We start from the raw sequence: 27,554 nt of genomic DNA on the forward strand, positions 1-27,554 counted from the left end.
AATATAAATAGAAAACTAGTTGATTTTTAAGTTAGTTCTACAACATACCAACTGTGGCATCTAATAAATTTAATGGGCCAGACTCTGTTAAAGTGAACTTGTCTCTAAAGTGAGCAAGTAAGGCATATTTACCCATGATTTAAATTTAAAATACTCAGTGATCTTAACCTTCAACCTTCTAATATTCAAGGGGGAAAATGCCTTTGCTCCCTTTAATAGAAAATTTTACTTCATGATATGTTTGGATGAGAGGAAAGAAAATAGAGAAGCAAGTACTTTCTAGTAATCTATTGCCTAGTGTTCACCTAAAATGACACAGAATAAAAAAGTTGAGACTTCTCTGATCCAATCTACATTTTTTTTCCTGATCCAACTACATATTAAAGCATTAATTTGTGTCTTCCGTATATACTCATGAATACTGAATTACTGATTCAAAAGAACTATTTAAATGCAGCACGGATTAATACTAGCAAATAACAACAGTACTTCAAACGAGCTTTTCAAGGATCCATAATTCCTAGTTATTGTTAATATCTTCATAAGGCATTAATAAGTACTTTCAAGTAATGTATTGTGATTTGTGAAGACCAAATACAATCCATTGATGTAAATTCACAGCCATAACAACAGAGAAACAAAGATTTTCAGATAATTCCAGAGTTCAAGGTACATGATCCATATCCAAGAATGCTATAAACACAACCAAACCATAAATCTCATGACCAAAAAATGAAAAAGTACAACCCCTATTAATCAACTATGATTACAAAATCAATCGCACATGTATACCCCACTCTCAAGTCTGTGACTAACCTCGTAGAAGTCTGTCTTACCATCTGAAGCAGGTCGTATAGAAACTCCAGACAATGACTGAGTTACTCGCTCAGAAAATTTCACATAACCAACCACCTCAATTTCTTCATCATCTTCGTTAGAATCTACCGGCATCCGTACTCTCAACCTGCCAGGAGAGCCCTTCAATGGAATCTCTGGCACAACCCATTTAATTTCTCTTTCAGTCCTATTTAACACAGCTTTTGGAGAAACCTTCAACAGTGTAGGGTCAACAGGCAGTTTCAGAGTGAATGTAATATCATGCAGGGGAACTAGCAAATCAGGGTTTGAAGCATATTGTATCATCACAGAAAGCAAACTCCCAGTATGTCGTTTTGTAAGTCGAACCCTCAAAGGCAAAGGCGTCAGACTAGGAACCAAACTATACTTCATAATGGGTATCGGCTCCTCAGAGGCTGCAGTCCTCACATGAAACATCCCATTACCAAGGCTACTAACACGCGAACTTTGTATAACAAATCTTTTAACAGCTTCTGTTCCCTCAATTCGGAACGAAAATTCAGTTTCCTTATCACCAGCAGTTTTGGGTGGCAAAGTTCTGAGGTAAACAACACCCATCAATCCCACCCTGGTAAGCAACGATTCTCTAAACTCGGCACTAATCTCCTCCGAGATATACATCTCAGGACCCCTCATCTCAGTTTTCTTCACCAACAAATTCTCCAGCGGAGTTCCGGCACCACTTTCAGCCGCTGCTTTAGGAGCAGCATCAGGCCCAGTCTGCAACAATTCAACCCCACCAAGTCCTTGCGGCTTATTAGGCTTGGTTGGACCCACAAACTCAGAAGGATCAAGTCCACCACCCCAAGCATCATTGAAACCTTCAAAAGCTTCTCCAATAGAAGCTTGTTCATGCCCAAACTCAACTCCGCCGTAGTTCCCTTCAAAACCCTCCACATTTATTTGCGTGGATTGAGTAGCCTCAGGAGGGGGCAATGTGGTCACATCAAGCCCCTCCAAAGCTGAGGTTAAATCAGTACTAGAAGGATCCTTTGTTTTCTTGAACCCTTCAACAAGCTCTTGTGGTTTGTTAATTGCATCACTCGCGGCAAAAGGATCCTTTTCCACCTGAGATTCATCCTGCTTCTGCTGCGGCTCCTCCTGAGGCTCCGGCGCAGCGGGGGCGAGGCTGGCGGCGACCTCGTCCCCGGCCTTGAGCGTCTCCGGCGGCAATTCGAAGGTCGCGGTGGTGAAGGCGTCGATGCCGGCCTGGTGTTCGAGGGAATGCACCTCCGCGGAGGGCCATGTTTCGGCGCCGCGGATCTTGTTCTCGGTGTCGATGGCAGAGTGGACCATCTTGGCGATGCTCTCGCCGTGCATGGTGGCGAGCATGGCGGCGAGGCGGATGTTGCTAACGCCGCGGAGGACGATGTCGAGGGCCATGTAGATCTCTGCGTACTTGCGGCTGAGCTTCTCCGGCGTGACGTCGACGCCGCGGCACGCCGTGACGACAACGCTCACGGCCTGGTTGACGATGTGGATGCACTCGAACACGTTCACGGAGTTGTCGTGGTCGGCGACGGTGATGCCGAGGACGTAGATGCCGTTCACGAGGCGGTACACGACGCGGTAGCGGCTCTCGACGCCGACGATGACCTGGCCGCTGGACGCAGCGAGGGGGTCGTCGCCGATGGATTCCGCGGCGTAGGCGTCGTCAGGGGCCGAGTGCTTGTTGGAGGCGAAGGCGCGGCGCGTGTGGCGGAAGGCGGAGAGGGCGCCGAGGGCGCGTGAGGGAGGGAACCACTCGCGCGTCTGGAGGAGAATGTCGGATCCATTTGCGGGTTGCAGAGAAAGCGCTAAACAAGACATCGGAGATTGGGATCAGGTTCGGTTAGGGTTCCGGCTTCCGGTGCGATGGAAAATTATGATTTCTGCTCAGATCTCATACACTTAAAATTAAACCGTTGAAATTCTGAGAATTTGAAAATAGAAATTGGGAATTGAACATCGAATTTGCAGCAGTATACACAATACAGAGACTCGCAGATCTGAGTGTGGTGGAGGACTTATTATTGAACTCGCTACAGGAATCTTTAATCTGCCATCGATGCTCCCCTTTCCCTCTCCCTCTTTTTCCCTTGTTCTCTTTTTTTTTTTGGTTTTTGGTCGAACCTTTATATTGGGCCGAACATTTCAGAGACTGAGCCCATAACAGGTTAGCTAATTAGCTTCAGCTTCAGTGAAAAAATGAAAATAATAGTATTGGCAAGTTTTATTTTGAATCTGTTCACCTTGATCATGCTTAATTTTCGTATTTTTCTAATCTAGTTTTTTCCTCAATTATTTAATTTTAATTTTATAAAAAATATCATTACTTACTTTTCAAAAAAATGATTTGACATCACATCATTGGTGTCAAAGATATGCATATGAGAATCCATTATCGAATAGTGCGCAATGGCATGCTCTTCAATTGCGTTGAGAATTTGATAAATAAGGAAGATAATTGACTTCAGTGTGTTTGGACGAATAAATTTAAAATTCTCATAAATTTTAAATTTTAAGAATTTCAAGTAATTTAATTGAAATTCTTTTATTTTCAAAATTTTGTGTTTGGATAAAAAAAATTAAAATTATGAGGATGAAAAAAAAATGAATAAAAAAACAGAAGATATGATTGGTGTACTAGTTATACGTGTTCCTCTATGTTCACACTCGATCGATATTTTAGGGGCTCGGATGGTGTTTCTTGAAAGATTTTTAGGGGCTCGGATGGTGTTTCTTGAAAGATTTTTAGTTGTTTAAAATTCTGTTTTAAAATTCCCAAATTTTAAATTCTTCATAAAAAGCATCCAAACAATGAATTCTAAATTACAGAAAGTCAAATTTTCTGATAAATTATTTTACTCAGTTAAAATTCTCTATCAAAACTCTCTGATAAATTACTTTACTCAGTTAAAATTCTCTATCCAAAGGTACTAAGATTTTCAAGTGGGGGATGCCAACCCTATATGTTTTGTTTCCATTAAAACGTTATTTTGATTTCTAAAAGATTTGGAGTATTCACATAATCTTTGAAAGATAGATATTATTTTTTCTAAAAAATGTTTATCAATTTAATCCTTTTTTCCATATTTTCATTTTTCAAAAACAAAAACAAAATGATAATTTTCATCTTTTGAAGACTAATGTAACTTATCTCAAGTTTTTTGCCAACTAAAATGCTTTTGTTTCAGCACCATATAGTCTATATTTTTTTATTTTATTTTGACAGACTAGATTTTCAGTTGGGAAATATACGACCCTGCTCTGTAGGTTACATTTTCAGTAGGTGCTTGTGTTTATTCTTGAATGATGTTTTATTTGTCTATGAACGAACACATTTCATGTTCATATTCTTCATTGGTTTAATTCCAGTGTCCAAAACTCGTTAAACGATAATTAATATGTGTTCAAAAGCATTAGCTCAAACAATCCCGTGAAACCAAACCAATAATACTCTTCTGTTTCCATTTTGACAAATTAATGTCATCATAAACAAACGTCGACAGTTATTTTGTCTTTACGCCTTGGTTCCTTCAGAAGTTAGAAACCTATTACTATTATATAAATAAAAAAACTAGTACAATTTACCCAGAAGTTAGAAACGTGTTTGTTCATGATAGATAATACACTCACTCCACCTTGTCATATTTAACTTTGAACTAAAGGTAACATTCAGATAGAGATAGTGTGGCAACCAAATAAAGCGGAACTTGCATTAAATATTGGATGAATGTATGTACATTTTAATAGCTGAGAAACTAAAATAGACAGGTGTCCTGTAGGACGAAGAGGTTGGTTATCCTATCTGTATCCACACTCACATAGGTAAATTCATCTTAATCTCAACAACGACAAAATAGAAGGTGGCACTCACTGTGCCTTTAGCTATAACTTCTCCCACCAATTCTTGAAGGCAGTGGCTGAGATCTCAAATGATCAGTGACCTTGTCGATACACCAAGACAAGTAAAGCCCTATAAAAGCCAAACATTGATTGATATAATATTGCTACCAGCCAATTAAAGATAACATTAATATATATTTAATGCCTCCAAAGAAAAGCCAAAGTCTTGAAAATTTTAACTCAGTAGAAATCTCAACTAAGAAGACATAAATAATCAGATACGTACACAGACCATAAGCAGCTAAAAATAATATTCATGTCAAATTTTGATTTGAATTAAAAGAATTCTATGTTTGGGATGATGAAAACTATTTGCATCTGCAATGAGTTGCGTGTGGACAAATCTACTCGTGAATAAACTATCTAGCAAGAAAACCAAACAAACCACCACAAACCATCTGCAGAAAAAGAGAATGCAATCTTTCATTGTTTGAACCATGTTTTAAGGAGAAAGGAAACATCTTGTTAACTTAGACCCCAAAAATACTTGCAATTGCAACATTTCCAGTTTTATTATTTTAATCATTACAGAATACAAAAACGTAAGTTATAAGGCTGTAGAAATACCTCTTTGCGTGAAGCAGCCGTTTAACTCAAGTTGAATAAAGTACAAAGGGAACTACAGAGAAAGGCAAGAAAATATCCTTAATTAGCAATGCTCTATCTGGCAGAAAGGTCTAAAACAGATAAAGACTAAAATGTTGAAAGATAAAATTCAAAAGTCTAGCTTGTGTTGAAACAAAAATTGTCCAGACATCTAAAGATATGATCGAGTTACAGTTTACAGAATAATAATTTGTTTCACTGTACTACACCAAATACAATTAGTAAAATTCAAAGCAAAGCCAAAGTGACACCCCAACAATCTCATTGAACCAAAAAACAAAAATGTAAGGGTATAATTTATTGTAATTTTTTTCGGCATGGTCAACAAGATAATGAAAAACATTTGGTAATTTCGATATTGTGCATAAAAGATACTTGCAGAAGAGGGTGCCTCACCAGATTTCTAAGGGAGAAGGATAGCTAATCAGCAACAAATTATTGACAGTTCCTAGTTATGAGAACCATCATCATGATCTGAAAACTAATAACTAGCTTGATCTTTCCCTAGATTTTGGCATGCTTTCTATCTGAATAGTGATTACCCTCAGTCCTCATTCTGTTTCTTTCTTCCCCAATAAATTAATCATACAAATAGAAAAATAACAATCTTAATCTCAACCAATGATTTTTAACAAAAATTAATAATTGTTCACTATTGAACAAAATCTGTGCATCTTTCATTAATCATCATATCAAAAAGACGAAAACAACTAACAAGTTTCAAGATCTTTGAACCAATATGTTACTCACAAGTCACAACCCAGTTAGAAAAAATGCCCATCCATTAAATTAACTTTGTTAACAGGAACATATGGAAGTAGACAAGTAGTATAACTTAAATAAGCAGAAATTGGAGACAAAATAAATAGACAGAATTCCCAGTGGGAAGAATCCTTTAGCAGCAGGAAATTGAAAGCTTACCAATGAGAAAAATGGTCAACATTAGAGCAAGTGTAACTTGAACAGAACAGCCATATCGCAAGTGCAAGGGACTTTGAAACTGCCTCTGGCTCTGGCATATACCTATGCGCCCAAAACGCTGCAGAGTACAAAAAACTGATTGTAAGCAAAGAAAAATAGGAGAAAAAGTTCCTACCTTATGAATTTATTCATCTAACCTGATTGAACATATGAACTACTCGCATGGCCTGAGGATACTCTTCAAACTTTTGTTTCCAAAATAGATTTCTGAATCCTTTTTCTTTAGGGGTGGCATCAACAGTCCGTGTAGGTTTATCTCTCTGCTCATCTTCATCAGCAATTACAATTTTTAAAGCACCATAATTAGGTGGACTCCATGTTTTCCTTGTACTAGTTGTTCGATCTGTTTGAGAAACTACATCATCATTACTTCTAGAAACAGCATCTGCTTTTATTTCTATCACATAATCTGTATCCTTGTTAACAGAAATGACATCCTTAGAAGACTTTTCACTAGCAGATATATCCCGGTTGCGGAAAGTGTTTATATCTACAATCTTATCTTCTTTCTTGGCTTGTTTCACCTCCATGCAGTCATCGTTAGTGCTTTGTGTGGTCTGACAAGTTCCAGATAGAAAGGCAGCCAGATCATCTCGCTCTTCTTCATCAAGGTTTACCCACCGAAGTGGTTGCTTACCTTCCTCAATGTAAGATTCCCTCAGTGCTGCTTCAACCTGGGTAATTTGGCTTTCAATGGCAGAAATAAACTGCCTATGCCTAGTGGATGTATTGTCATCACCGTGATGTCGGTAGCTTAGCCTGACGGCTTTATCAAATTCTTCCAACTGTTTCAGCATGTTCAAAACACACTAAGGAACATTTTATCTTTGAAAACTTAAGATTTTTGTTGCATATATATATATATATATATATATATATATATATATATATATATATATGGAGGATAGAGAGGAAGAGGAATTTGATATTAGCTTATAAGAAAAGCAATATATTGACATACCTGCCATTTTGCGGTACCTAAAGCAGTTTGCAGCTCTCTGCATAGTTCATTTAATTCCTCAGGAGTTGACCTTTCTCTCTTCTCTCTCAACCATGCCCTGTATGCAGATTCCATTCTGGATAAAAAGAAACATGAAACGTATGTAAGACAGATACGACAGCCCAATATACTTATACACTATAGTGCATTCAATACATGACCAAGCTACCTCCTAAATCAGGAATAACTCAACAAAGGACATGGCAGTGCACAGATCATCCAAATAGCTTCATTCATTTTGAACCCAGATATAAGATGGCAGTCTACTGTAAGTTGGCATGCATATCATTTACATGCATAATAAGATCAAATAAAATGTTAACTTAGCAATAGGAAAAGCAACACACCAGAACCAAAACAATCGACACATACCCAGCATCACCCCAATCCCCAAGATGCATACTTTAACATGAAATTCACCTAATCTTGTGATTAAATTAAACCAATCAAGAACAACTGAAAGGGGTCCAAAACAGGAACCGTGAATCAAAGAGACGAAACGGGGAACGTACATATCAGCTGATTCCTGCACCTCTTCTGCCGCAGAGAAAAAACCGTCCTTTCGCCATAGATCAAAGCTATTAGCTACCAACATCTTCAACAACACCCCCAAAACCTGAAAAAGACAGAGACTTCAGTCTTTCCAAGCTGGAAGGAAGAAAAGAAACACACACACGAAGCTATGTCTTGTGAAGAACAAAAGCTGTTGTTGGGTGGGGTGGTTCTTTCTCTCTCTTCCCTTTTTGTGTTACGGCGACACAGAGCAAGGGACGAAGAGAGGGAAAGAAGCCTTCAAAGAAAGAGAGAGACGTTTAAGCGATCCTTCTCTCTTTTTTATCCTCCACGTTTTGTTTTGTTATTGTTTTTTCCGGGCTCAACCAGTTTCTCTTTTTTCGGTTTGGTTATGGTCAGGTGTTGCAACTTCTACAATGCTTTTATGCTTTCCACTAAAGGTTATCCGCCACGTGTGCCACTCTCACACGTGGCAAAGCTGGAGTGTGACGTGGAGGGTTTTTATTGGATGGTGTTTTGGGGGTTTCTATGGAAGTCCATAGAGGGATGGAGGAAGAATGATGGCAGAGGAGGAGGAGGAGAGAGGTGTCGGCGGTTAGAGAAAGAAAAGGACAAATACTAGGCCAGTGCGTTTATGGCTGTTGCCTCATCCTCATTGGTTTACCCAGCCATTTCTTTCTATTCTTTTCTTGGGGCCCATCTTTTAATTACTGCTATGTTTTTATATTATTTTATTTTCTAAAGTCTGTGATATGGAAAATATTCTTTCCATTGGTCACTTTGGGCTGATCATTTGGCTGGTTTAATAATGCCATTAATTATGTCACTAGTGATAAAAGAAACTGTTTTCCTTTTCCCCTTGGGACAAAATGTAAAAGAGGATAGAATAGAGTTCGTACCTAAAATGCATCCTAGTCACACTTCACTTACCAAACTTGTTCTTTTGTTTCAGTTTTTTGGTGGTCAGAAACAAGAATTTGTTTCGGGCTTTTTTTTTTTTTCAATTTTAAAAAATAAAAACTCATTTAATAAAAGATTGTTTGTATTGGGACTTTTGAAAAGTGGATATGTTATCCTATTTAAAAGAGAGAAAATTACAAGCAGCATTGAATGAAAATAATAAAAAGAAAGGTGTTAGTGTGTTACTAACTCATTTTTTGACACACTTCTTTTAATCCTATTTTAGTGGTCAATTTTTTAAATTTCTTTTATAAAATCAATGTAATTATTCATACATGCAATATTTAATGTTACCAATACACCGTAAAAAAATATTACCAATGCATTTCAATTATTCCTTAAAAAAAGCGTATTTATTGATTATTGAGTGTATTGCATATTACAAGAAGTAAATGATATATTAACATGGCATTGGTCTTAATAAAATAGAGTTCGGATTTCTTAATTAAGTATGGATAAAAAAACGTAACTAGAAAAGACCTCAATAAAAATAATTAATCAGATTTTTTGACTGAGATTATCGATAAATATTTTATACATTTATTATGATAAAAAAATAAAGGAAAGTTTTTAGAATCAAATCAACCGTGAGGTTTGGTTAGTTAAATTAAGAATAAGTCATATAATAGTTTGGATAACTCAAAAATTCAGTGGAGAAAAAAACAACAACAATGATTTTCTGTTTTTTTTTTCTCTATTTTTTAACTTTTATTTTGAAGCATTTTTTTAATAAGTAAAAACTCGTATAAGTACCTTAAACAAAAATAATTCTGATTGAAAATATTTACTATATGATAGAAATAACTGTTAATGGATTTTGTTTCGCATAAAAGTCAAATCTTAAGAGAAATAATATGTATTGTCTATGTGCCAAAAAAATACTATGTATTATCTGAAGTGACCATTTACTAGTCATTTAACAATAGTTTAAACATTATTTGCTGTATCTCGATGACAGAAAAATATATTTTCCAAGACAAATAATATAAACATGCATTTGGGTTGTTTAAATAAATATTAAAGTAATATTTTAATGCTTAAAATAACATTTTCTCCAATCTTTGTCGGTGACATCCGATGCTGAAGCCAATAGAACTTATATAGCAATGCATGAATCACATGGTATGATTCAGATAAAAAGTCAACGCATTTGTGTGAAATTACGAGTGAGATGCGCACGATATATTTTTTCTATATTACTTTCTGAAATGGAGATAGATGCGCATGAATCTTTGTTTTTTTTTCTGTAAAAAAAAGTGTAATTGTTTTTTAGTTGGACATTATAATGCCGATTTTCAACGTAAATTGAGTTTTAATTAATTTTTCAAAGTGTGATTGTTCTTTAGGTTGGGCACTATAATGTCAATTTACGGTGTAAATTGAGTTTCAATTAACTTTTCAACACTAACCTTGATAGGGCTTCTGCAAAATAATAATAAAAATGATAGTGCTTAAGGTCAGACCACCACTAAAATGATACCTAAAAATTTACTCTATTATATTATATTAGTTATTAAATAATTTTAATATAAATTATTAGTATAACATTTTATATTAACATGTTAATATCTAAATATATTTTCTTATGACCTTATTATTTAATAACTAATATAAAATAATAAATATCAATGTGTCAACTCATAATATGACAATAAAGTCAATTTAAAATAAATATATGCTAAATATGCATGACGATGAATTTCATTATAATAGTTATCAGCACTTTCTTGACCGCATATTTTAAAGGGAATGCAAGTGCACATACCATACCTTTATTTAGGCGAATCTTCCTCTAAAGCATTTTGGATGGTGGGTTTTGAATTAGTTAGCACTATCAAAAGAACACGTGGCGCCAATAGTTACGCATGCAACTGCTTTCTTCTCCCTGAAAAAAAAAATCTGGAAGGGGAACCATTCATTTCACCTAAAAAGAAATTATGTGCTGTCTGTGACTCTGCAACCAACCTCGTTCACATAGCCAATGACAGCAAAGCTTGACGTATTTTAATAATACAAAATGACCGTTACACTACAAGGTCCAAAAGACCGTCTTCCTAGCGGCACAATGATCCAAGATGCTCAAAATTAGCCTAGGATGTCCTCAGCCATGCACTTGCATAGTTCGTTCTTCAACATGTCCATGCCTGTGTGACACGAAGTGGAAACAGAACAGGCAATTCGTCTTTGTAGATCTTTAAAATCCATAGCCAATTTTTCATCCCAACTGCAGTTTTCTCTGAGGACAAAAAATAATGTCATCAAAAGAAACTTCATGATTTCTTTCCGCAAATACAGAAATACTAGTAACTAATTAAGGCCTTCACCTGTCGTCAAGATCGATCTTGCCCATATTTTCCATCATATCATCAAAGATATCTTTGAGATTTTCAAGAACTTCCAGCTCATTTTCCAAGCTTCCTTGCAACTGTAAAAGAAAGATTCTATATATTAAAAAGGTGAATCACTGACGAACAACGCAATATGTAAACTATATTATAGGAAGAATAATGTATTGGGTGCATGTTTCTTATTAAACTTTCTACTTTTTATTATCTTTTTACAAATCTTTTTATTCTTTACAAATAAAATATTAAATGAAAAAATAAATACACTCTATGTTTTAAAATGTAAAATGGGTTTTCAATATTTTCTATATTTAACTAGTACAAAGTTTAGGAAAAATGTGTTATAGGAATATTTAAAATTAATCTTGCAGGAATATTGACTCTAGTAAGGAGTAAAGGGATATGTAATGTTTTCGTTCTCTCTGAGGTCAAACTATACATTGCATAAAATACTTCTAGTAAAATTAAGTTTTGGGAACAGGATAGGATGGGAAGGAGAAAGAACAGTACAAAAGTCTTTGTTCTTAGCATGGGACTTCGAGATCTCCTAAGATGGTCCAATAATGGAGAGGGAAGGCCATAATTGAATATCCTGTGATCCTTGGAGAGCCAAGTACCACGCACCATGTGAGTCGTCCAGTTGGACACAGGTATATCCTCATTAGAATCAACGTCAGAACCGTCAATGTCTGCAAAAGACAATTAGTTAGAATATCAATCTGACAGACAGGACTAGCTCAGCAAACTTGCAACAAAAGGCGCAATAAATTCATAAGGGTGTTACTCTAGACGTGTATGGACAGGAGGGAATGGAGTGATACATTACCTAACGGAATAACATCATACGAGTTGTCTCCTTGTGGTAAGAAACCATAAAAGGTAATTAGATGAGAGCTGGAGAAGTTCCCGTAGCTTAAGCAGCATTCTTCTCCAGATCTGCATGGTCTTGATAGACAAAATTTCAGGGAATTTGTTGCGGGATCCACTTTGCCATAGTGCATAACATGTGGGCATAGCTGTTGTCAGGGTCCAAAAGAGAAATAAAAAATTAGTACGTGTCAAACGCTGCTATGCAAAATCTGGGTATTTCTTAAATTACAAAAGTGAATTGCGTGTAATCAATACATGTTATGAACCGAAGTAAATAATTGTCAAACATCAGATATCACAAAACTGCCAGGTAGAAAATAACATTGTATTGTAGAGCTCACCAATCATGGGTATCATCAACTTGCAGTTATAATCTAAAATCTACAAGAAGTTTCAACCATGTTCCAGAAGAATATGCTATTCTCAATAACGTAATTTACAGCCCTTGTATTTTCAAATTCCATTACCTTTAGTTTCCTTATTGAATTCAGTGATCAATGCATAATATTTGAAGATCATAAACTGCTATCTAAATATGCAAAAGGGAAGGGAGAAGCGAGAGAAAATTTGAGAAAGGGAGAATATACATACTGAATGATTGAGAAAGCCAGCAAGAGGGATCAAGCATGTTCTTAGCTTTCCATCAGAATACATGATCTTCATGCTATTAGAGTACCAAAGTTCACAAGCCCATAAAAATTTCTCCCATGTGTACAGCTCTGGTGGAAATATATCAGGAAAATTATTGCACAGAGCAGGGAACAACTCATCATATTGAGCATGCAAGTGCTGCCACAAAAAGAAAGAACAAAGAAAATTGTCAATCTTTTCATGCGGGCAACTTTCAACAGTATATAGTTAACAAGAAATAAACATGTGCACCAAGAAGAGAATAATATCATTTCATTTCATAGTGATTAAAATTTCATGAAAGAATAAAGGATAAAAAGGCTGCTAGATCTGATTTTAGGGTAAATTGCATTCCCTCAAGATATGTGCGAAAATGAGGGAAGGAAAGAGAGGACAAATTTTTATTTTTAAAATAAAAAAGAAAATGATAGATTTGCATAAATTTAATGCCCTAATCTTTAATTTTTATTTAACTCTCTTCAGTTAAAATAAAATAAAATTGTCCTCCCCCTTTTTCCCCTTCAAAACACACTCTCCAACATACCCTTAAATGGCATTACCCATCCCTCTATTTTGAAAAATTACACTCATCACTTGAGCAATTAATATGTGCTACACTTGGTCAATTTTGATGTGAACAAGCCTCTTAAGAACAGTTTTTCTCTCTTTGTGATTCTTGGCATCAACGGCAGCTAGTTTGAAGCTTCACTGTTGACTTTGAAATTTTAGAAGATGAAATGAAGATCAAGGATGAAGCCCCAAAACTGATAGTAAGAGTGTTCAAATTTTTATTTCATCTTTTTCTAGTTCCACAACTATTCAAAGTTATTTTGCATGCAAAGCAATATACTACCAGTAATACAAGTAGTAGTAGGTTAATCACTTAAAAGGATGTTTACGACTACAATTATAGAGGGAAAATAAAAGGAGGGCAAGTTTTTTTTTTATATTGAGAATTATTTGATATTTTATAAAAGTAAACAAAAGATTAGGAAATTAAGTTTATGTTAATTAATCATTTTATTGCTTTCATTTATATAAAATGAATTAGAGAATATTTATTAGAAAATAAAATTTTGTCCTCCCTTCCCTTTCCCTCCAAAACTTAACCCCCAAATATAACCTAAATGATCCCTCATTTTAACAAGCTATATTATCTGGGTAAGTTCCAATTATGGCTCATATTAATTTGAATTTAATATCATCCTTAACATTAATGTGATCAACAACTTAAATCCTGAATAAACTAATAAGTGTAGTTCAGTAGTTTCAATACACCTCAAAGGAGGGAAAAACCTTCAATCTAAAAACAAGCTGATCAATAAAGAGGTCATAACCTTGGAACAATTGATTACCTGTCTTGCTTGCATTATCTCTTCCAACAGCAAGGTTCCATCTAACATTGTAATTGCTTGAATGCTGAAACTCAAACCTGCAAAGTACAATATCATAGCTATAAGGAAAAACTGGGGAAAGAAATTATAAAATTTGCAGTGGATAATGATATTCATACAAATATGCTATAATATTAATGTTACAACTTACATCTTTATTTACCTAGAATTAGCCTAGGTATCTGATTACAACCTTGCTTTTCATCGTATCATTTAGCGCATTCAGTGGTTGCAAAACAATCTCACAATTTTAACAAAACCCCACAATAGAGCCCAAAAAGGAAAAGTAATTAACAAACTGTTCATCAAATTCATTTAATGTGATTGAAGCCTATCAATAACTATATTTCCAATGTAAGAATATTAACTCGAAGAACATGCCAAACAATCAGATCTCTAGAAGAAAGACCAGCTAGTCAATAGATAGCATATCATCTAATACAAATCTCAATCTCATTATGCCCTTTAACTTTTACCCGCAAATGTTGAATATAATTTGTATATCTTTGCTGGTTAAAACTTCCTTCACCTTATAATGAAGTTAGCATTTCATCACCCAACTGAGCTTTCTATACTATTAACCATGAATCCATGATGCTTTTAATCTTAACAGAGTTTCAATAACGACATTGTAACGTAATTGATTATCATCTATGTGAACTTTTTCCTCTATCAAATAAAGCAAGCAAAAGTAAAACCACCATATTAGCCCTTTCGACATAAACAAGCTAAAAGGATAAGAAAACTAGGAAGTGTTTCCCTCTTGATACCAATAAATAGCCAAGCACCTGTAGAGCTGGACTCCGATGGGGTTTTGAAGAGGTTAAATAGGTAAGCAGCTATTAAAAATAGAGATCAATAAAAAAGGGACAAAAGTAACAGACCTAGAGCTAAAGGAGTCTATGCCTCATGAAAAAAAAAAAATAGAAGGGACACCTACTCATAAAGGTATCTCACTCTTAAAAAGTTATTACTCAAAACTTCCATATGGTTGATACCAAATCTGACAATAGATAAATTCAAGATAAAAACTGAGTAGTCAGTAGACACCCTATAAAACTTATATAACTGGACATCCATTGAATTGTTAGAGTTACTTGTTTACAGGTACTGTTCAAAGCCATAGAAAAGCACCTGTAAGTGTTTTAAGCATAATAACAATGACTTGCAATTTACGGGATCTGTACAAAATTTATATCTATGTATGTGTATAAAGCATGTCATGGTAAAGTAAGATTACCTGTATTAAATTTTTCTGGGAGTGTGTCAAAGTAAATTTTGAATTTTGAATCACAGTTGTACTTTTCTTTCATACTCCATAATAGCAATATTGTCTCAGATGATATGCCATCAATCTCTTTTAAGACACCATACTGTATTGGATAAAAGCACTTATCAGTTATGAAGAACATAATGGTTTGGTGAACATATGACATTTCTCCCTTTCTGTTTATTTTAAGAAATAATGTCACCTACAATGGATGTGCATATCCTTATCAAATAAGAGGGATCCATGAACAACTATATTGTAAGCCTTCCCAACAGTGAGAGAGAGAGAGAGAGAGAGTGCTCCCATTAAGGATGGTCACGATAACTAACATCCTACATGAACTTTTTTTGCAAAGGAGATAAAATGCAGGCATAAAATATGTATTTATATTCAACTCTGAGATAATATGGTACCATTTTGAATGCAAAGGATAATTTATTATTGTTCAATGGTGGTTTGCAACCAATGGCAATTAGTCTATCATAGGTTTCTTAAAGAAGTTTTTAAATAAACTATCTTTACTTTTTTCAACAAGGAAATATACCATATCGGTTTCATGCACAAGCTCTTCGGAAATGATAATGGACACGGGAATTTCCAAAGCAATGTCTCCAACTTTTAGATCTTTCCTTGCTATTGCACCCCGACTGGCTCCTTCAATATCTGTGTAGATTAAGGGGGAAAGAAATTTGTATTATGTGTATTAAAAGAAAGCTAATACCTGTGCAAAAGAAAGAAAATCATCCTGTAGAAACCACTGAATCAGAAAGCAACTAAAACACAAAGAAAATCACGGTGAAACTTACAAGCTATTTTTAACTGTGTCATTAAACCATTGCTTTCACCCCATTCTAGCAGGCGTTCTTCTTGGTCACAACTGTGGTTTTTTTCAACTACTCCCTTCACACTGTTTTTGTCCCCAAAATCAGAAATTAAATCAAGAATTGTTTGGCGTAACCCTTGCAAGATATTTGTATGCAGATGTGTACAAGTAGAAAGTGATATGTCAGTGAGCAAAACAATTGAATTGAGAGCCTCCAGCTCATTCCTGGGACTGTAAGACTCCATTGACGTGCATACATCATCTTCAGCAAAATAAAGTTCCAGCTGCAGCTCAGTAAATAAGTGAAGTTAGCATCCCAAAAGTGAAAAAGGGGAGTAGAAAAAGACAAAAAAAATACGGTGTAATGCATTTCCGTTTTTCTCATTAAATAGATCTAGAAGATAACCAGATTATGTAAAGATGTGTGAGAAATCCCAAGACTATGACAATCCCTTAACTCTAATCTGTCCTTAGATTGATAGTGAGTAACTCAGTATACATTACAGAATACAGAGAGTAAAACAGGAAGTAACCTCATTTAATTGTACGATTCGTGCAATCTGAAGTAAGACCTCCACAGTAGCATTCATCCAGCCAGGTTTTGAAGAGCTCTTGAGGTATATCCGTTCTTTGGGACTAAAGCCCTTACTTTGTAGTAATTTCTGATAAAATGATGCAGAACAGTCAGTAAGTAGAAATGGCTTAGGACTCAGAAAAGATAAACCACAGGCAGATATTAGCATAGCTTAATCATTGTGCAATTACTTAAAATTTACATATTATGATAACATAAAAGGGAGTAGTTTGCTGCAGCTTGTCACCTAATTTTTGTCATATTTGAAACTCCTCAACGAAAAACAAAAAAGTAAAACTTAACACTTAAGACCTTGATTGTCTTATTTTACCTTCTTTTTGTCAAAGAAAGGATCTCTTTCAGATAATTCAAGAACAATTGAACACTCCTCATCAGTATCCATGACTGCAGCTGCAGTGAATAGTTTGAAGTCAAACACTAATCACGAGTAAAATATATAATGGCAATAATTATTGGAAACCTAACCAGAAATTCCTCATGGACACTTATAAATCAGTCACTATTTATCATTGAAACGCTAGAACACGAAATCCAGAACTTAATCACTTACGCTTTCTACCTAATTTGCAATCCAACATATTCTTCTATAGTTACTTTTCTCCTCGTTTATATACTTTAGATTCATTAACATTTCAATATAAGCCTGATTAACTGAAATAATAGTAGGAAAAAAATACTAAAATATGAAAGAAAAAAGCAATAGAATGAGAACAAAAGAATTAAAATATCACATTCTTATTCATATCTGCGAGAAGCGAAGATAAAAATGAATGTCAGAAACTTTGCTAGTAATGCACTCGTTCGAATCGTACCAAATAATGACTGCGAAATTTCTTCGATCACTTGCAAAATCTCAGCAACGAAACAAGCACAGGTTTAAATTAGAATCCAGGCTAGAAATTATCACAGCACGATATGCTCCAAAAGAAACTGCGATTGCTTCGGAGAACAGTGCGAGGTTCACATCGTCGTTCTCTCCCAACGAAACGAGTAAGAGGGAATTTGAGCGGCAAAAAAAGAGAAAGAGCTAGTGTAGTGAGGCGCAAAATGTAGCCAGTTCGGTTCGAAGATTTGCCCTCGCGTCTTCAAAAATTGTTTGATCCAACGGTATTGCTGTCATACCTTTTCAATACGGATCGTTGGATCAGTGAGATCACAGTAGTTTAAGATAGGGACATAGCACCAGAATAAAACTCCTCAACGATGATCCGTTATGTTCACGGGCTGATGGGCCTGTCTAGTAGCCCACCTTTTGCTGGGTCATTTTGAGGAGGCACTTGTTGCACTATTATATTTTTGTTGCACCACTATTTTTTTTTAAATTTTAATATAATATAAAAATTAAATGTTTGAATATTACTTTAAAAAAAATTGAAATTTTCACTCCAGAATGTAAAACTAATTTTCTGGAATTAAATTATGGAAGTGAAGATAGAAATTATTATAATAATGACAAAATTACAATATTTAAATAAATACACGCAATTCGATCATTAATTTTCGTTCTTATACAAATAGGATGAAAATTGCATTAGTTACAATAGAGCAACTGATCAGGATTAAAAATAGAGACAAGTTAAGATGAGCGTTTTTATGACAAAGATGAAGAGACAGATTATAACATGAGCTGATAAATGTCTTTTGAAGAAGCTGTAGGGACATGTCTTTTTTTTCATGCGGATCGAACCCTCTTGCTTTTAGAACGTGTCCCTATGGTTTTACAGAAACATTTCTTTTTTCTTCTAGGGAGTTAATAATTTTTAAGATGTTGATTGTTAATTTGAATGGACTTCAATAAGTTATTTTGTAGTTTTACGATTAAATTATTAATGTAATTCTAGGTAATATATGAACATTAGTCAGAGTGAAACTAATTTTAAATTTTTTATATAAAATTTTGGATTTAAATATTATAAACAAAATAAAATAAAATTGGAATCACCCTTACTTAATGGGAGACTTACTAAATGTCATTATTCATGTTCTCCTATAAATATTAGTTATCAACAAATTAATACACATTTGATTATAGTTATATAACAAATATTTTAACTATATGACTTTAAAATATTGAAATTAAAGTGAATGAGTCTAACTGTGATTCTTGTATAACTTTAATTTCATGGTGAATTTCACGAGCCAAACAAATATTTAGAATTTTATTTAGAGTTTTGTCTCTGATCCACACATCACAACATCATTATGCCTTTGAACTTTGTTGCCTTTGTCTCGTTTCTTTGCGTTTTTTTATTTAGGTTACATCTTGTTCATTTTGATCATTTTTAGTTGTTTTCAATTTAGAATTAATATAATACTAGTACTAGAAATCAAGTACGAAGACCTCAAAGATGAAAACAAGCACCTCTATGCTCTTTTCTCTGGGCGCCACCACCACCACCTTTGTCACTTTGTAACTTCTGGAGCTGTTCTCTACATGGGGTGATGAACTGATGGTAATTCACTAATTCTAGTGGTGGAGGAGTTCACACCGTGTGCATGTGTTCAGTGCAACAGTTTCATGGTCGAGACGTTCAAGATGCAAAAGTAGACCCAAAAATGGTTATCTCAAAGGGTCGGTAAACAATAAAATAACTAAAATTTGACTTTTATGTTTATCAACACTTGTTATTAGTTTTTAGGGTTAATTATAAATTTTATTACTCAATTTTTATTATTTTGTAAATTTTATTATTTAAGTTTGTTTTTTTAACCTTATTATCTAAGTTTTTAATTTTTGTGTATTTTTATCACAGTTGACGATTATAAAAAGAAAGTTAAAGAAAAAAACAAAACAATGTCATTTGTTACCAATATAATGGTCAAATATGCAAAAATGAAAAAATTTAATGCTAAAATTGGTGAAATATTAAAAGTTGAATGGTAAAATTTACGAAAAAATTTGATAGTAAAATTTGAAAAAAAAAATGAAAATTAAGTGATAAAATCCACCAAAAAAAATTTAAGTGATAAAATTTACAAAATGATGAAAATAAAGTGGTAAAATTTACCATTAAGCCTAACTTTTAAAATAAAAAAGATCACACACGTTGAAGAAAAAAATTGTCACATATCACTTTTTTTCAATAAAAAAATTCTCAATTTTACTTTATACCTCATTTTTTGACATAATAACATCGTAGCTTTTAAAAAAATTTAAAATAGAAGAAGGAAAGCCTCTCTATTTTAGTTTGCTTTAGCACAAAGTATTTTTTGTCTAACTTCACATTTTAAGGAAAGAAAAAGAAATTAAAAAAAAAACTTTTTTTAGAAGAAGTTAAAAAAACTTAATCACATGCTATCTTAATAAAATTGTTTCTTATGATCGAGAGGTCCAAGTTTGTTTTGCATTGATTGTGTGTAGAGAAATAGTAACTTTATTATTAAATAATCTTTCTAGTAAGAAAACAATGGGTATATGTTTTCAGTGAAATCCACATACATTTAACCTAATATGATAAGAGTAGGTTAGAAATAAAGTATTTGAAGATGTTTTTGTGAAAATCAATTTTTTTTGTTGGTTCATTTTTTTCATGCAAAATTAAACTTATTCGAAATTTTCACACAAAACTAGTTCCATTCAAATAGTTATATCAATTTTTTTTTCTGTTGAAATACATATATTCTATAGAATAAAATTAACAATGAGATGTCCAACTAAAAATGGTCTTTTAGACTTTTTTTATAAAAAAAGTTATCAATAAAATCATTAGATACTTTACATTTATAACATGTTAAAAAATAATACTAATAATTCTTTAGTGTAAATAAGTTTTTTGAAACTATAAAATTAATAAAATCACATCTAAGATCAATAATTATATATATAAAGAACAAATAAATTAATTAGTTTATTATCAGTTAAAAATATAGTTTCATATATATTAAACAAAATTAATTACATGAATTTAATAAAAAAAATCATATTCTAAACAAAGATAAATTTAAAATAAGATAACTTTTTTTTATTAATTTTAAAAAGTCCCACTTTGAAATTCGTCTTAAGCTTGAATCAATTTTGGACCGGCCATGTGTTACACGTCGCCTCTGTATATAGGAATCAAATGAGAAGTTATATCGGATTCAACTTCAAAAATTATACAACATGCATGTGGAATATGCTTCGTGAGCAACCAAGCTCGTTACAATGTTGCATTTTATTCTTGGTCTTTATTTTCCTCGGGTCAAGGTAGACATAGAACAAAAGAAATTGTGTTTCCATCGTTCAAAGGTTCTATATATTGTTGAATCCATATATACGGCTCCCTTTTCCCAAATCTTGGGACCCCTTGGAGGAGGGCTTCTTGGCTAAAAAATGGATATAATATTTTAGATTAGAAACTTTACACATGAGAGAATACACTAATGGAGAAGTTCTTAAGTTTGTCAATAATTGAAGAAATTTCAATAATTTTTATTATATGTGAAGGAGATCTCGTGCAATAGAAAATCTTCAAATAAAAATAATTATAATAAGCAATAAATATCATCAATTTATATAGCATTGTTACAATCCTCTAAATTCATTATTGTATCGCTTATTTTTTATATTAAAAAGTTTTTTATAGATAAATATCAGTAATCAGGCTAATAAAGTGATTGAAATTTAATTAGAAAATTTAATACAGTTGATTGAATAATATGCATAAATATTATAAACTTTCTGATTTTAAGTTCAACTCACACAGATAAAAAATATAAATCGAAATTCATCACCTCTTTATCACTCCGATCCTTGTATCCCTCACCCAACCACCGATCACCTTATTACTCTCTATATTAAAAAAGATTTTAGTTAACGAAGTGTTAAAGTAATAATAAAATAACATTTATTATTATTTTTAATTAATCAAAGTTGTTCAAAAATAAAGATGTAAATATCAAATAATTTTAATAAGATTAAATTAAGATCAATGTTATATTCAAATCAATTTCAACCTTTGTTTTATATAAATAATATGTCAGATAATATTTTGTCTAAAAAACGATTCAAAGCAAACCACAAAGGCACAAACACTCGCATTATAGATTATTTTCAGAAGTCATATGGCAAACTACATTACACGCCAAAACTTCCAGTCCTTTTAGCTGATGAATCCTTTCTTTTGGCAGCTTGCCATTATTTGTAAATGCCAGCCATGCATCGTTCATTTTCCGTATATATCTTTTTTCCATTCAAATTTTCATTTTATACTTTTATCATTGGACAAAATGTTCACCATTCAATTCATGCATTGCTCCCAAAAGTAGATTATGGGTATCTGATTCTTTGTACTAGGAACGAATTGAAAGCGATAAATCCATCCAACGGTTGCAATGAAAAACAAATTCCACCCTTAATGTACGGTGTGCGATAGTAAAACAAGCAAGTAAGGACCCTCACCTGTTCTGATTCTGTGGAGTTTTATGGAATCAAGTATTTTGATTCTAGTCACTTGATTTGGTTTTCTACATATATAGAGTTAGTGGCTACCATTTCTTTTAAGGCAAATAAATAGAAGAAGAATGTAGCATATTCCGGTTTAAACGAGTTACATGAAGAATAAGGATCATCATTTCTTAATCTTGTAGGAGAACAGAATAAAGTAATTCGATAATTCAACATTGTAACAGATTATTCAAAATTCACGGATTGCATTATTTGGTCCAAGATTCAGCTAAAATCTTAATCTTAATCCTATCTGAAAGTAACATTGACATTGTTGTTGTATGTAAATAAGTTGGCTCCGTTGAAATTATTCGGACTTTTTGTATTGAAGGGAAGAAAGGTACGGCAAAATGGTAGGACAATTTTGTTGGGTTAGCAAAAAAAGCCAAAACCACATCACATCCATTCTACTTGGTTTTGGTGGGGCATCTTATATGGCTCAATGGGGAACCATTAGAATAAAAATCTTTGCATTGATCTCCAAGCAAGAAAATGACACAAAGACGCTGAGAAAGATAGAGAGTAAATGCAAAAAGGACTTGTTAGCGCAGCGCAGCGTCCTTATTTTGTTTGTAATGTTATTTCATTTCATTAGCAATCGACAGCAACAAAAGTAATATTGTGCAGCCTCTCTCTATATAATGTGTGTGTTTTACTTGTATACGTGTGAACGTGTTTTCTTCACCGTACGTGAAAAGTGTTGCACGTGTTATTGCTGTTTTTAAAGTACTTTGTAGTGATGTAATTTTGTATTCAAAGGAAGACCAATGATCAGTTGCACTCAATAATTAATTCCAATTACTAGGAAAAATTCAGGCCGCAGAAACAGGCATAAATGTCATTGTTTTTCCTTGTGTATTTCTATATATCTGGCACAACTTTTTCTGTTTTAAAATTTAGAAAATAAAATGAAATTGAGGAGGAACAAGAAGAGGTTAAGGTCTTTTGGGATGAATATATTTTTTCATACACTTTTAATATGAAAATTTCTACCTTGTAGCTCAATTAGGAATTAATCTAAACACTGTTTTTAAAATAATTATTGTAAAATTAATATTCTTATCATATATAATAACTTATTATCTAAAACACTTTTAGTATATAAGATATCAATCTTTGACGATGAATCTGGACAATCTGATCGAGCTTTTTCATCTTTGAAAGTTGAAAATGAAAGTAAAATATGAACATTCTACCGTTTTGAATTGTTCTCCTTGAGTCAATTTATTCATGCCCGCTAAGTAAAGAATATTGTATGTTGTTAGGTTGAAGAAAATTCGCCGCCACATACACCATAGATTTGTGAGTTGTGACGATGGTTAGAAAGGTTCCTTCTTCCCAATAAAAACAATTTCGTTTGTATATTTTTAAAATAATTTACACGCATTACGCATAAATATGTAGCGATTAAACTTGTATATATAAAAATAATTGGTGTTAACTTATCTGTTCATAAAATAAATCGAATGATGAATTAAATATACGAGAAAACTGTTGTTTATTTTTTTTATTAAACCCACGAAATCAAAGTTTTCTCAAGAGCTTTATGTTGATTAAGAAAATAATAAGTTTTCCGTTTTTTTTTTACTGAAATTTTTAAATTTATACTTGTCTTTACTTAAAATTAATACGCATTATGCTATAATTCATTTTAATGTAAATGCGTTTTTCAATGGTTTATCTACAGCTTTAATTCATTTTCAAATTATTGACAGACAATTTTAAATTATTACTATCAACTTTGGGATTTTAGAAGATGAATAAAGAATTTGAGTGGAATTCTAAAGTTAATAAAATACGTGCTTAAATTCTATTTCATCTTCAAAAGTCCTAAAATTAATAATATATTATTTAAAATTAATTGTTAGTAACACAGTTCTAGAAATATTACAAATGTTTCCAAGAGGTTCAATAATGTTTGTTAACTATCGATAAGAGATTTATTTATATTAAACCAAAGTGAATACAGTTTTTTATTTAAAAAAGTGATGCATTATTTTTAGAATTAACGAGAGTAATAAAAAATGATAACACTTTGGTTTGAGTGGTACTCGGTCCCATCTTAAATTTTAGCCTTGTAAAAGAAAAAAAAAACATGATTGTAAGAATAAAATTTCACTAAAAATGATTGTTAATAAATATCTGTTACCAATAACTTAATTAAAAAATAACAAAACAATCCTTTTATAAAAATATATATTATCTTCAGTAGTATAACTCCAAATGGATTCTTTTTTCACTTTTTGTTTACCTTTTAATACTACTTTAGATTTTTGTCAAACCAACTTTTAACTTTTAAGTTAATTAAAAGTAACTTATAAAGTATAGACTACTAATTACCAAATACACTCAAGAACGGTAACTATTCATATTTTGAAATGCTACCAAATTATGAATTTTTCATATTTTTTTCATCCAACTTTTTGAAATTCTACATATTTTGATAAATTTTCAAAATCATTTTCTTATCGTATGCCTAAAACGCTCGAAAAGAGCCCAATGTAGAGAATGCCAGCACGTGCTATATAAAGGTTCAAGAAGGTAAAAACTAAAAAGAATGAGTCAAGTAAAGGAGGAAATTCATTCTGAGGTGTGACTCTGAAAATCTATTGATTATTGAAGCATTTAACGTGTTCTAAGCAGAAACTACATAAATAATAATATTTTTATACAAGAAAGATAAAAAAGGAGTGTTTTCTATAAATTACATTAAAAAAAGTAAAAACTAATTTACATTAAATTTAAATCTTATTTTTAGCTGTAACTTAAAAGTAATTTTTAATATCTAAAAAACTCATGCCAAATGTTATTTGCAATTTTCCTCGTCTTACAAAGTTTTAATTATTCTAATAAATTATTTTATTAATTTAAAATTACTTCATCTTTTTTTTATGAAATTGTATCTATTGATACGCGTTTTTATTTCATTTGCATAAATAAAAGATAAGAAAGAATTTTTTATTCTAAAATGTTAAACATATTTTCACAAGATCAAAATCTTATTTTAAAAAAAACTAATTACTTATTAAAAGGAAAATATTAAATCTAATAAATGATGAATATTTTTTTTAAAAAATTATAAATTTTCCATTAATTGTATGTAAGAATGGAATATTAGATTTGTACCATTAAAAAACATTATTATTTATATTTTTTCTATTTTACTCCTAATTTAAACATAACATAAATGAAGAAAAAGTTGGATCTGAAATAAATTTATTGTATTTTTTTATTAATTTGGAGTGTTTGAAATTGTGATTCTAATATTTTTCTAATAATAATTTTAAAGGTACTTGTTTGTCACTTGTCGGCACTTACCACTTTCCCTTGAGCCAAACCCTTCTCTATAGCCTTTTGTTTTTGGTACATTCCCTTTTTCTTAAAGTACACAGCACTACTCTTAGCTTGACAACCTGATAGCCTTTACAACTCAATATCAAAATCAACAACCAAATATTGTCAACTTTTTCTCATTGCATGAGAAGACTTTCTAGTTGCTTTTGTGCCTCTCTACCTTCCTTTTACGAACACAAAATCTGGGTCTTCATCACTTGTTTTGTTTTCCACCCCATAGTTCCCAAAACACCCCCTCTAAATCTAATCCTATCCACCCGCACAGTTATTTTAAGTATTCCAATTTTTAATAAAAGGTTAACGGTATCAATCCAATCAAACACTGACACGTATGCCAAACTCGAATTAAAAATAAATAAATGAGCTTTTACGAGCATTCTATCAATCACAGTACACGACGAGCGCATGTTATTAGTAGAAATATGTATTATTTATATATGTAATAATTTTTTACAATATCTTCTGTAAATCTGTACTGTTTTTTTTCCTTAGTTATATACTCATTTATAAAATATTTTTTAGTTTCTTATTTCTCCATCCTATATAAAATATTATACAATCTTAACGTACAGCTAACATTTCTCTTGCCAGTAATCCCAGTTTTGTCTATTTTATAAGTAATTATTAGTAAAAAAAAATATCACTTTTGCACTAGACGTCTAGACAACAATTACGAATCTCATCTCAGTCACTACAATTTTAAACGGCAAGTTCAGACCAATAAAAAACACAAGTTTTCTGCTAGTGAAAACGTTACAGGTCCATTCTTTGCACTTTTGTGTATGCGTTGGTTTCTTTCTTTTTTTCCCTTTGCCGTGCGACTAGACTCTAGAGAGATATCAACTGTCTTCATAGCTTAAACTATACAGATGAATTTTCGTTGGGCATGACATTTCTTCACGTTATCTTACCTACATAGTTTCTAATTTGTGTTTGAGTGAGTATTTATAAATTTAATCTATGAAAGTAATTTTAAGTAATATTGAGTTTCAAATAAGTATTTTATATTTAAAAAATCATCTAAAAAATGATTTTCATGAATGATTCCAATATTGTAAATTGTAATACATTTGACCTCTTTTTCTCTCCTATTTCATCATATCAGGTTATCATAAAAAATACAATGCGCAATCCCAAATTTCAAAGCACATAAATGAAAAAAAAAATTGTTATTTTCAAAACAAAATTGAGCTTTCTCACTAACATCCAAACATATACTACATGCATATTTAGAAACCTGTTCGGCACCTTCCAAATTATTACAATTTACAAAAGAGTTGCTTTGAGCAAGGTATATTCAACATCCAGGAAAAGTTAACCAAACATAGCTTAAGTGGGTGTTTGTTTTAGTCCCCATTTATTTGGGGTGAAAGAGAATTGAAAAAAGAAAACAATTTACACTTTAAATTTTTTCATGTTAATTCATTTTTATTTCAGTCTATCAAGCTCTCTATTAAAGTAACTTATGGTGGATTTGCAGCACGAAGCCCAAAGTCACTTCATAATCATCGATTGCTTCCCCAATCCTAACAACCATCTAAACATGTACTTAGTTGAAGTCCTGAAGCCTATAGAAGTAACTTATGCGTTATTTTAACATGTGTAATGTCAAAATATTGATACACAGGCGTTTTAAACATTAAAGCAAACACACACCAACATTCAGTGTTCAACAAAACATTATTACTAAATTAATCCCAATTTTTCTGTCTGCAATTTGTGTCATCATCAATCTATCATAACCAATTTATATCATAAGTCATAACATTGCCATGATGATTATAACCAATTCAAAAACAAGTTTATAATTTGAATGTAAAAATAGGCATCGTCACAAATCGCTTAGAACAAGGATAATATGAAACCACAACCCGAATACTGTATGATTCAAATTGGTATTAGGTAATAGTCTTACTACCCTACTAATTACCGATATTCCCTACACGACCCATCAAGTCACCAACCTTTCCCATGCCATGTGCACCCAGGTGTTCACCAACATCTCAGCTGGCTCCCCAAGCATGTCAGGGTGTAAAGCCCTA

General features: G+C 32.5%; 3 protein-coding genes across 6 annotated transcripts; all 3 read right to left on the minus strand.

Moving 5' to 3' along the window:
• Window positions 1–572: 572 nt before the first annotated feature.
• On the minus strand, window positions 573–2,938 carry LOC114393375. Its single transcript, XM_028354686.1, has one exon. It carries the CDS (start codon window positions 2,665–2,667, stop codon window positions 775–777), a length of 1,893 nt encoding a protein of 630 aa, XP_028210487.1. The 5' UTR covers window positions 2,668–2,938; the 3' UTR covers window positions 573–774.
• Window positions 2,939–4,526: 1,588 nt separating this feature from the next.
• On the minus strand, window positions 4,527–8,439 carry LOC114393619. 2 transcript variants are annotated; one of them, XM_028354976.1, is made up of 6 exons: window positions 7,846–8,439; window positions 7,295–7,409; window positions 6,471–7,118; window positions 6,274–6,391; window positions 5,314–5,365; window positions 4,527–4,816 (listed from the first exon to the last, which is right to left on the minus strand). In XM_028354976.1, the coding sequence occupies exons 1-5, from the start codon at window positions 7,926–7,928 to the stop codon at window positions 5,340–5,342; spliced, it is 990 nt and encodes a 329-aa protein (XP_028210777.1). In that variant the 5' UTR covers window positions 7,929–8,439; the 3' UTR covers window positions 4,527–4,816; window positions 5,314–5,339. The 2 variants fall into 2 exon arrangements, with proteins under 2 accessions (XP_028210777.1, XP_028210778.1); XM_028354977.1 differs by lacking the exon at window positions 7,846–8,439 and adding an exon at window positions 7,503–7,521.
• Window positions 8,440–10,480: 2,041 nt separating this feature from the next.
• Window positions 10,481–17,780, minus strand: LOC114392461. 3 transcript variants are annotated; one of them, XR_003662300.1, is made up of 13 exons: window positions 17,546–17,780; window positions 17,044–17,123; window positions 16,672–16,800; window positions 16,122–16,422; window positions 15,860–15,978; window positions 15,286–15,418; window positions 14,007–14,083; window positions 12,613–12,810; window positions 11,978–12,167; window positions 11,662–11,840; window positions 11,131–11,231; window positions 10,772–11,042; window positions 10,481–10,705 (listed from the first exon to the last, which is right to left on the minus strand). XR_003662300.1 is itself a non-coding variant. In XM_028353610.1 (12 exons), the coding sequence occupies exons 2-12, from the start codon at window positions 17,113–17,115 to the stop codon at window positions 10,892–10,894; spliced, it is 1,650 nt and encodes a 549-aa protein (XP_028209411.1). In that variant the 5' UTR covers window positions 17,116–17,123; window positions 17,546–17,780; the 3' UTR covers window positions 10,666–10,891. The 3 variants fall into 3 exon arrangements, 1 of the variants encoding a protein (XP_028209411.1); XR_003662301.1 differs by having other exon boundaries at window positions 10,482–10,691; XM_028353610.1 differs by having other exon boundaries at window positions 10,666–11,042.
• Window positions 17,781–27,554: the final 9,774 nt, after the last annotated feature.

Source organism: Glycine soja, chromosome 17 (genome assembly GCF_004193775.1).
Source record: "Glycine soja cultivar W05 chromosome 17, ASM419377v2, whole genome shotgun sequence".
Classification (NCBI taxonomy): Eukaryota; Viridiplantae; Streptophyta; class Magnoliopsida; order Fabales; family Fabaceae; genus Glycine; species Glycine soja.